The sequence below is a fragment of the Tupaia chinensis genome, unplaced genomic scaffold (assembly GCF_000334495.1).
Source record: "Tupaia chinensis unplaced genomic scaffold, TupChi_1.0 Scaffold000057_1, whole genome shotgun sequence".
NCBI classification, from domain to species: Eukaryota; Metazoa; Chordata; class Mammalia; order Scandentia; family Tupaiidae; genus Tupaia; species Tupaia belangeri.
The window spans coordinates 4,198,570-4,209,113 of NW_006159515.1; the positions used below are offsets into that span (position 1 = coordinate 4,198,570).

Consider the following 10,544-nt stretch of genomic DNA (forward strand, 5'->3'; position numbering starts at 1 on the left):
GCCCAGGGGACCCTGGACTGAGGCATCATGTAGCCAGGGCTCCATTACCAGGGCTCCCAAAGGCTCTGGGCACCTGTTCAGGAGAGCTGCAAGAGCGGACATAGGCACCACTTAGATGGGATTGTCTAACCAAAAATGCAGAAATGCACACTTGCCCAGGCACAAGAGAGGTACTGTCTGAAGACCCAACTCTGTTTTAAACCATGGTTATTTAAGTGCATGCTTAGAAATTTAGATTCCGGGGACCAGCAGTAGGTATACTGGCTATATCACTGGACTCCCATGTAATCAACTGCAGTTTGAGTCCCGGACCCAGTGGCTTAAACTCACACTGAGCATGTGTGCGTGCTTGCCCAAAATCCCAAGGGGAGAATGGAGGAGAAGGGATTGTAGTGTGGCCATCCCCACTGGGGGATGATTTCTCGTTTTCTGTCTCTCTGTCTCTGTCTTTCTGGCAAGCACACGTGCACTATAGCAAACACCTCTTTAAAAAACAAACAAACAAACAAATAGAAATGTAGGTCCCAATATTAACAAGACTGAGCTGTGTTGCATGGCTTTTGCATTTATCATTTCTTTTCACTGGCAGGTAACAAGGAAGGGACGCATTCCTCTACCTTCTGGGTGTTGCTGAGTATCCTTCTGGGAGCAGTGGCCATGCTGTGCAAGGAGCAAGGGGTCACCGTGCTGGTAAGGGCAGGGTGAGGTTGGGGCACCCTTCATTCGCCCCCTTTGGTCTCTAGACACCTGGGCTGGCCCTCCCTCTGTGGGCCTCTCTGCTTCTGCATCCTGTTGCCAGCCTGAGATTGTAGACCTTTCTGGACCAGTGACATGTGCTGCAGTTTGAGTCCCGGACCCAGTGGCTTAAACTCACACTGAGCATGTGTGCGTGCTTGCCCAAAATCCCAAGGGGAGAATGGAGGAGAAGGGATTGTAGTGTGGCCATCCCCACTGGGGGATGATTTCTCGTTTTCTGTCTCTCTGTCTCTGTCTTTCTGGCAAGCACACGTGCACTATAGCAAACACCTCTTTAAAAAACAAACAAACAAACAAATAGAAATGTAGGTCCCAATATTAACAAGACTGAGCTGTGTTGCATGGCTTTTGCATTTATCATTTCTTTTCACTGGCAGGTAACAAGGAAGGGACGCATTCCTCTACCTTCTGGGTGTTGCTGAGTATCCTTCTGGGAGCAGTGGCCATGCTGTGCAAGGAGCAAGGGGTCACCGTGCTGGTAAGGGCAGGGTGAGGTTGGGGCACCCTTCATTCGCCCCCTTTGGTCTCTAGACACCTGGGCTGGCCCTCCCTCTGTGGGCCTCTCTGCTTCTGCATCCTGTTGCCAGCCTGAGATTGTAGACCTTTCTGGACCAGTGACATGTGCCTTCACACACCTGGCATTTCCGATGGTGAGCTGTCTCCACAGATTGTCGTTAGCAACCTGTAGAAAATGGTGGCTGGGACTTCTTAATACTGGTGACTATCCCTCCTGGAGAGATTCTGTAGAAAAAAAATGATTGGAGTTTTTGGAGATGCTGTCATGTACTTCACAGTTCTAGGTGCAACAGAGGGCCCAGCCCATCAGTGTTTCTGTCCTGGATTTGGCAAGGGCAGGGGCCAGTCTGGGAATAAAGAACAGTAGTTCTGCCACCCACTCAGAGACTCGTGCATGTGTGTCCTCTCTCTTCTTTCAACCTCCCCAAAAACCTTGCCTGTAGTTTTTCTCCTCCTGAATAAGACTTCAACCAACACCAGAACTAAAATGTTCCATTTGCACACATGTTTGATTTGAAATCAAGAGATTATTTGTTACTTTAGTACTTAAACAAGAATCTTGGGGCCAACAAGTTGGGTGGACTCCCACGTGGCCAACTATGGTTTGAGTCCTGGACCCAGTGGTGTAAAAATCACAGCAGACACATGTATGTGCATGCCCCAAATCCCAGGAGAATGGAGAAGGGACTGAGGCATGACCATCCCCCTGGGGGATGGTTTCTCACTTTTCCTCTCTGTCTCTCTCTGGTGAGTGTACATACTCACTCTATGGCAAAAACCTTAAAAAAAAAAAAAAAGAAAGAAAGGAAGGAAGGAAGAATCTCTAATAATGCCAATATTTTAAGTAGGACTTTCTTTTCAAAGTGTTCTTTTTAAGTCAAATGTAACTTATAATCACACATTTTAACTTTAAGCCTTACAGTCTCTCTCTACACAATAAGAATGTGCACCGTATTATCTTGGTCACTTTTCAGTACTCTTTGTACTGTACGAATTAACCTAAAATAAAAGCATTTAGGTCTTGATGCCGGGGAGGCTAGAACTGAAGCCCCAGGAAGGGAGAGGCATTGAAACCCACTGTCCTTTTCTCCATCCTAGCCAGTTTTCTGCTTTATATTATTAGAGGGAAACGTAGACGTTAGGGATGGGGACAGAGAAGGGGAAAAAGCCAAGATGTGGGATTTGAACAGCCTCATAGCAATAGCTTGGCAAAGAAAGAGCAGTCGGAGCTATTTGGTGTTGGACACCAGTCAAGGGAAAGGTGAGGAGTTCCATGAGGCTCCATCCGTTAAGATTAAGCTAGCAAGGGAATGGTGCAGTGAGGATTACCGTGGAAAGGTAACTCGAATTTCATGAGCCACTTTTAAAACCTGTGCTCTAAAGCAATGTTTCTCGGTGTCGCACTGCTGACGCTTGAGACCAGGTCACCTCTCCTCTGGATTTCCGTGGACTGAAGGGCGTCTAGCCGTGCCCTGGCCTCTACCCCTGGATGCCTGGAGGCCCCACTCAGTTGTGACAGCATCAGGCATCTGCAGACAGCGGCAGGCGTGGCCTGTGGTTCGTGCTAGAACTTAAACCTTGCTTTATTATAAAATGCGGTGGGAGGACCAGTCGCATCAGCAGCGTGTGACGTTGGAGCTCAGGATCTCAGGACCAGCCAGTGGCATGTGGTTGGAGCAGCGGGTTTCACATGGCCGTCCGCTCAGCTTGAGTCTCGGACCTGGCAGCCTGTGTGTGTGCATGCCCGAAATCCAGAGGAGAAGGGATTATGTCGTGACCATTTCCCCAGGGTGGTGGCTTTTTCTCTCTCCCTTCTTTCTCTCCCCTCATCCCTTCCTCTCTCTCTCTCTTCTTTCTTCCCCCTTTTTCTCTCCCCCCTCCTCTCTCTCTCTCTCTTTCTCTCTCTCCCTTTCTCTCCCCCTCTCTCCTTTTCTCTTCCCCTCTCTCCCCCTCTCTTTTCCTCCCCCTCTCTCCCTTTCTTTCCCTCCCCATCTCTCTTCCTCTCCCTTTCACCCTGCCTCCCTCCTTCCTTCTGTTCCTCTCCACAAGTGTATTTTGCCTTCTGGCAAGTTTTTCTTAGAAGAAGAAACTCAGTCTCAGACCTGCTGAGCCAGAATCTCCGTTTCAGGAGGTGCTCAGGCAGCCCCTGTGCATCCGCGTGAGCAGCACTGAAGATCTGTGGTTGACAACACGCGTGATGATGTCTTTTGACAGGGTATGCATGCTGGAAAAATGCGTTTTCGATGCTGTAACGATGCACAGTGAATGCATGTGAAACATAAAATAAGAGCATTTAGGTCGAACTTATGTGAAGATGGGGTAGAATTTAGCTGTTTTCAAAATGTTATTCAATGTGGACCTGGTGCTTTGTTTGAGTGGGAGGGAGAAGGGAGTGGCAGCCTGGGCCAGGCTCTGTCCTCCTGGCTGTGTGACCCCAATGACTGCCCTTCTGTTTATAGGCAGAGACACTAACCATGTAAGGAGATAGCGGCCACTAACAGGCCGCTCTGCCTTCTAGAAAACGGGTGACACCGGGCAGGCATACGCTTCTGTGACCTGCAAAGATCGGGTATCGCACGGGTGAATAAAGTCAGGATGCTTTGAAACGATTAACACGGCACTGGCCCGTGTGTTGGGTAATTAGTGGCTCCCAGCCTTTATGGGAGAGGGTTAAGTAGGGATGTCATCCTTGCTCTGAAAACCACAAATTACCACTGACTTCGGATGATTTATGATCTTCACCACAAAGCCCCACATTAAAGAGACCCAAGTCATTTAGGGGCAGTTCCAACCATGTACCCTGGGACTATCTGGAGCACTTTCTCCAGAGCATGCAGGAGGGTCTGCTAGATGGCGTCACCCGCTGCAGCGACACTCAAAGTCTGTCTCTGGGGAGAGACAGATCCACAGCTCAGCTCCCCGTTAGCCTGTAACTGTAGGTGCCATAGCTGCAAAAGCGCCTTTCCCTGCAGGAAGAAACGATCGAGTTGCTGTCGGAACCGGCTGCAGAAGGGGCTCCGAGAGCTCCTCCCCAACCCAGCGGCTTCGTGTACTTGCCGTCCACCAAACAGCCGTGGGCGAGGCTTCCAACGTTCAGTGGGCCAGGCCAGCTGAGGCCCTGCTACCGTCACCTGTAGTTCCCCAGGTTGTCCTGGCCAGGCGGAAGAGGGCATCCTCTTTTTCCACCATTTCTTTTCTTTTTTTGTTTCTTTTTTTTTTTTTTGGAGAGGTTTTCGCTCTAGGGCGCATGCGCTCGCCAGACAGACAGAGAGAGACAGAAAGCGAGAAATCACCCCACAGAGGGGATGGCCACGCCACAATCCCTTCTCAGGATCTTGGGCACGCACGCACATGTGCCCGGCATGAGTTTAAGCCACCAGGTCCAGGATTCAAACCGCGGTCAACTACGTGGGAGTCCAGCAACACAGCCATTACACTAACTGCTGGTCCCGGTTTGTTTCTTTTAGAGAGATTTTTGCTATAGGGCACATGTGCTCGCCAGAGAGACAGAGACAGAAAGCAAGAAATCACCTCCCCCACCATCAGGGGGATGGCCACACTGCAATCCCTTCTCTTCTCAGGATTTTGGTCACACACACATTCATGCCCAGCATGAGTTAAGCCACTAGGTCCAGGACTTGAACTGCTGTCAACTAGGTGGGAGTCCAGCGAAGTAACCACTACGTATCTGCTAGTCCCAGGCACCCAGGTTTTACGACTAAACCTTCACAGTGGTCCAGAACACTCCTTCCCTCGCTCTGTCAGCTAGAACTCGGCCTTACTTCCCTGCTAGGCGGCCTGAGAGATGTAGCCAGCTGTGTGTCCAGTGAGAAGGTAGAACCCGTGGTCGCCAGGACTCTTCCCGAGAGATCCACAGAGCTCTGTCAGCGATTACTGTGTGTTAGCTGTTATTGGACTACTCCCACTCCATTTGCTGAAGTCAGCGGCACTTAAGGTTTCCTTCTGCGGCTGAATTTCCAAGGTGGATGGCCACCTCTCTGCCAGCATTATTACTGCCCAGGTGACCACTCTGTCACATCATTGACAGGGCTGCTTATAGTTAAGGGGATAAAAGAGAAGATAGGCCTTTGGAGAAGCTCGCCTGGGAGCTCCTTTGTCTAGCTATCCTGACTCTTAAAGAATTCTTATAGGGACCAGCAGTTAGCGTCATGGCTATGTCTCTGGACTCCCATGTAGTCGACTGCAGTTTGAGTCCCAGACCCAGTGGCTTAAACTCACACTGGGCGCGTGTGCGTGCGTGCCCAAGATCCCGAGAAGAGAATGGAGAAGAAGGGATTGCGGCATGGCCATCCCTCCTGGGGGGTGATTTTTTGCTTTCTGTCTCTCTGTCTCTCTCTGTCTGTCTGGCAAGCGGATGCGCCCTATAGCAAAAACCTCTCAAAAAAAAAAAAAAGAACTCTTACATGCAAACAATGAAATCCTTACTAGCAGGGCTTACTAGATAGTATATGTGATCTATTACCACAGGCTAAATTCACAGAAACAGGCTGCTTTTACTTTTTCTTTCTTGAAGAGCTGCAGGTGTCCTCTGATTAACCCGTTGTGCTCCTTGTCCAGATTCAGTGACCAATTATGAAGTGTAATTGTTGCCTACTCGGAAGTGGGCCATCCCGTCATTGATTGTTTTGCTCTGTTTCTTCAGGGGTTGAATGCGGTATTTGATATCTTGGTGATAGGCAAATTCAATGCTCTGGAAATTGTCCAGAAGGCACTGCGTAAAGACAGGTCATTAGAGGTAAGTAAATACTTTCTCTCCAGCCCAGACATGGAAAATGTCAAGTACTGCCTGATTTAAAATGGCATTTGTAAAGTATTTCTTGTCATTTTGGATTCTAAAATAGGTAGTCCTTCTCTCTCTCTCTGTCTCTCTCTCTCGCTCGCTCGCTCGCTCACTATAGAGCAGGGAGAGATAAAAGGGGGGAAGTGAGAAATCACCTCCCAAGGAAATGGCTGCATAGTAATACCATCTTCTCTGTTCTCCTCTCAAATTTTGAGCATGTACACACACACACACATACACACCTGGTGTGTTTTTCGTGCTGCCAGGTCCAGGACTCGAACCTCAAGCCGCCCATGCAGAATTCAGCCACATTAACCACACCACCTGGCTAGCCCCAGAATAGCAGCTCTCACGCCACACGCGGGGTGTCTGAGTAGCGGACTGGGCTGCACTCTCTTGAAAATCCGCAGCACCAGTGGCTTTTCTTGTCTTTTCAGAGCATCAGAATGCTCAGGAACGGGCGCCTCCTCTTCAGGATGGCCCTGCTCACCTCCGGAGGTGCCGGCATGCTGTACGTGCGCTGGAAAATCATGGGCACCGGCCCACCGGCGTTCACTGAGGTGGACAACCCGGCCTCCTTCGCGGACAGCGTGATGGTGAGGGTGAGTTCACAGTTTGTTTCTTTGCCATTCTCTTCTTCCCCCCAAAAAAATACTCGCAGGTCCTCCATCCCTGCTCCCCGTCTCTCCCCACCATACCCACAATACTGTACCCTTATATATGGGACACCTCTCTGGGTTTTTTGTTTTTTTGTGTTTTTTTTTTTTTTTTGCTATCAGGAAAGATATTCTAGGGTGAAGCCAGGCTTTTATTAGGGGGTTGAGAGATCTCAGTAAACTACTTAAATTTGCTTTCTATTGAAAAACGAAAAGGGGTGGTTTCTCCTTGCTTGGGCTCTTTCCAAGTCTTGTCAACCTGCCCCTTAACCCCATAACTGTCATTGTGAAAGAATTTGATGGGGCTGGATTAAGACACAGTATAGGTGACGGTATCTTTAAAAGCCTAAGGGTGTCAGGACTCACGCTATTCTTTTAGATTTGCCCTTTTCTAACAGCATGGATGTTGACCACGAATTCCTAGCAGTGCTTTTCATAGAAACAGAAATCAGAGCACAACCTCAGAGCCCTGGCCTTATATCATTAGGTGCATGGGTCATCCCTGGGCCTCAGATTTGCTGGGTCACAGGCTTTTAGGCATTGCTAAGTAAATGGCTGCTAGCTTGGCCAGAAATACAACAGATGTGCTGCTTATTCAGGTGGCTTTGCTATATTAAGATCTGAATGCATTTCATGACTCCCAGACCGCAGTCCCATGTCCAATATACAGACGGATGATATTCTTTTTTATTCAACTGCTTTCCTTGAACAAAATATACGCATGCTTCAAAAGTGAAGTTAAAAATATATTTCTTTCAAGTTCAGTATCAAACAAATGTTTGTTTTCCTTTTGACTGGCAGGCCATAAACTATAATTACTACTATGCATTGAATGCCTGGCTGCTGCTGTGTCCCTGGTGGCTGTGTTTTGATTGGTCAATGGGCTGCATCCCCCTCATTAAGTCGGTCAGTGACTGGAGGGTAATTGCACTAGCAGCACTCTGGCTCTGCCTAATTGGCCTGATATGCCAAGCCCTGTGCTCTGAAGACAGCCACAAGAGAAGGTAAGAGACAGCGCGGTCTTCCGCTCCTACATCGGGTCCAGTCAGAGGCGTTTTGCTAAACCCAGCACCAGTCACACTCCTGTTTTGTGCAAGTAACATCGGAGGACGTTTATTTCAAATGCCTGTTTGTAGCTAGGATGAGGTCAGTCCCTCCAGAATCATCCATTGCCTGATCCAACGGGCGGGCGTGGAGTGAAGGCAGAAGGGGCGTGGCTGACTGTCCTCTCTCCTCCCCCGTCCTGGAGGAGCATTTGCAGATCCTTTTCCCATCGGTGGTAAAGAGTAATTTGCGGTCAGAACAGAGCGTAATTGACGTGTGTTGTGACCATTATTTCACAGTCCTCCTGCACGCTGAATGCTACCGGGATCCCTTCTGCTGTTATTGGCCACACAAGCTGCTGCCCCAAGGAGACTATTCTTTTTTTTTTTTTTGACAAAAAAAAAGGTTGATTGGGAAAACAATTAGGAAAAACAAATGTGTTTCACGAAAAAGAAAACTGTTTAAGGTTTTTAAAGAAAACCTTTAAGCCTAAGTGTTTGTGAAATTCGGTTCATAATTTCTCAAAATAAGCTAAATTTAAAGTCTACCTGTGTCTTCAATCGGTTGGTAATTCTAAAAAGCAATAAACTTTAATTCTAGTTCACTTATGCATGTGAAATGGATTTTTTTTAAACCCTGTAGGCAACAGGGTCTAGGAAGGAGCTACCAAATTTGAGCTACCACCCTTGCTTAATCCGTCCTCTTGCTTCATCGGGGACATTGGGAATGATTGGAGGCTCCTAGAATTGTTTCAGCAGTCAAACTTTCTTTCTGCCTGACTGAAATTTGTGCTGAAGAAGCAACCAAAAATTTTATTTTTTTAACTCGGATTTTATAAAGTTTATACTACTCACTGCTAGGTTCATTATCCTCATTTGGGGGGATTATTTTTCTCCATAAAAGCTATCTTGAATTAATTGGGACCAATACCCACTAAGCTGGCTATCAGTACCTAAAGGGTCTGTGATAGATTAACAAAGGCCTGGCGAATGTAATCATTCTCACTTTGTTGATATGAATCATGTGACTCAGAAGGTTTACTCCCATGCTTGATGGTCAGTGCCTCAGTAATATTTTTATATTTATTACATTTTAATAGCTTCATTTATTTCTTCCATGAGTGAGAAAGACAGAGAGAGAGAGAACACGCCCCAGCCGAATCTTGACACCTGAACTATTCCCACCTCCAGCCAACCTTGCATCATGGGAATATGTATACCCAGTATACGCTGGGAGGTCTCCAGGCTTGTACCAAGAACTTTCTCACAGGGGATTGATTGCCTCGCAGAGGGCCACTTTTTTTTTTTTTTTTTTTTTTTTGAGAGGTTTTTGCTATAGGGCACGTGCACTCACCAGACAGAGACAGAGAGATAGAAAGCGAGAAATCACCCCCCCAGGGGGGATGGCCACACTGCAATCCTTTCTCCTCCATTCTCCTCTTGGGATCTTGGGCACACACGCACACACGCCCGGCATGAGTTTAAGCTGCCGGGTCTGGGACTCGAACCGCAGTCGACTTCATGGGAGTCCAGCGACATCGCCATTACGCTAACTGCTGGTCCCCACAGAGGGTCACTTTTTAACTGCTGTGCCATCCTCTGGCCCTGCTTAGTAATATATCTATGCCTTACTCCATACTGCCAGGCTAACCCATTACTTTCTACCAATGACTTTTTTTTTAAGAATTATTCTTATTCAATTTTATTTATTTATTTATATTTTGATTTGATCAGAGAGGGACAGAGCAAGAGAGAGAAAGAGAGAGAGAGAGAAACCAAGCCACCAGGTCTGAGACTGGAACCATGGTCATCCATGTGGGAGTCCAGCACTCTTAACCACTACACCACCTGCTGGCCCCTGCCAATGACGTTTTTATTGACAATAAGACTTTTTCTCAGTTGATCCCATTGAAAAAAAAAAAGGCTTTTGTCATTAATGTAATGTTTACTAGGGTGTTTTTCTTGAGGCCTCTGAAGATAGCCATTTATTTAAATACCTGTTATCTTCCAGGATCCTCACACTGGGCCTGGGGTTTCTCGTCATCCCGTTCCTTCCTGCAAGTAACCTGTTCTTCCGAGTGGGCTTTGTGGTTGCCGAGCGAGTCCTCTACCTCCCCAGCGTGGGCTTCTGCACGCTGCTGACCTTCGGAGTTGGGGCCCTCGGCAAGCACGTGAAGAAGAAGGTACCAAGCAAGCATTGTTTGCAACCCTGCCACCTGGGTGCACCTCACTAAGGACACTCACCATATCTCTCTGTTCTTAAGAAGCGAATTGCCGCTGCTGTGCTGGGCATTTTATTTATAAACACGCTGAGATGCATGATTCGCAGTGGCGAGTGGCGGAATGAAGAGCAGCTTTTCAGAAGCGCCCTGTCGGTGTGTCCCCTCAATGCTAAGGTACTTCCCAGCTGCTAGCTTTTTTTCCAAAAGACTTTACTAGAAAACATGTAAAGCTCTCCAGCTGAGTACGAAGCATGTTTGCTGTCATACAGATCCTAGCGTAAGACCATGAATACATACCTGGAATTTTCTTTGCTGTATGTTATTATTTTTGAGATTTGGTAAGATTCATTGAAATTCTTCTTAACCACAATAATTGAAAAGAATAATTAGGGACCAGCAGATGATATAATGGTTATGTCACTGGACTCCCACATGGCCGATCATGGTTCAAATCCTGGACCTGACAACTTGAAACTCATGCCAGGCACTTGTGCACCCGTGCCTGAAATCCGGAGGGGAGAGTGGAGAAGAGATCGTGTCATGGTCATTC

The 10,544-nt window shown here is 47.7% G+C and overlaps 1 protein-coding gene across 3 annotated transcripts in view; it reads left to right on the forward strand.

The window, feature by feature from the left end:
- Positions 1-10,544, forward strand: part of TMTC4 (transmembrane O-mannosyltransferase targeting cadherins 4) — a 72,987-nt gene that overhangs the window by 37,153 nt on the left and 25,290 nt on the right. For 2 of the 3 annotated variants that reach the window (XM_006141516.3, XM_027776229.1), the window contains exons 6-11: positions 590-690; positions 5,936-6,028; positions 6,511-6,675; positions 7,531-7,733; positions 9,784-9,955; positions 10,037-10,168. In XM_006141516.3, coding sequence (XP_006141578.1) covers positions 590-690; positions 5,936-6,028; positions 6,511-6,675; positions 7,531-7,733; positions 9,784-9,955; positions 10,037-10,168 — 866 coding nt within the window. The remainder of the gene's footprint in view (positions 1-589; positions 691-5,935; positions 6,029-6,510; positions 6,676-7,530; positions 7,734-9,783; positions 9,956-10,036; positions 10,169-10,544) is intronic. The other variant, XM_027776227.1, reaches the window with a different exon arrangement.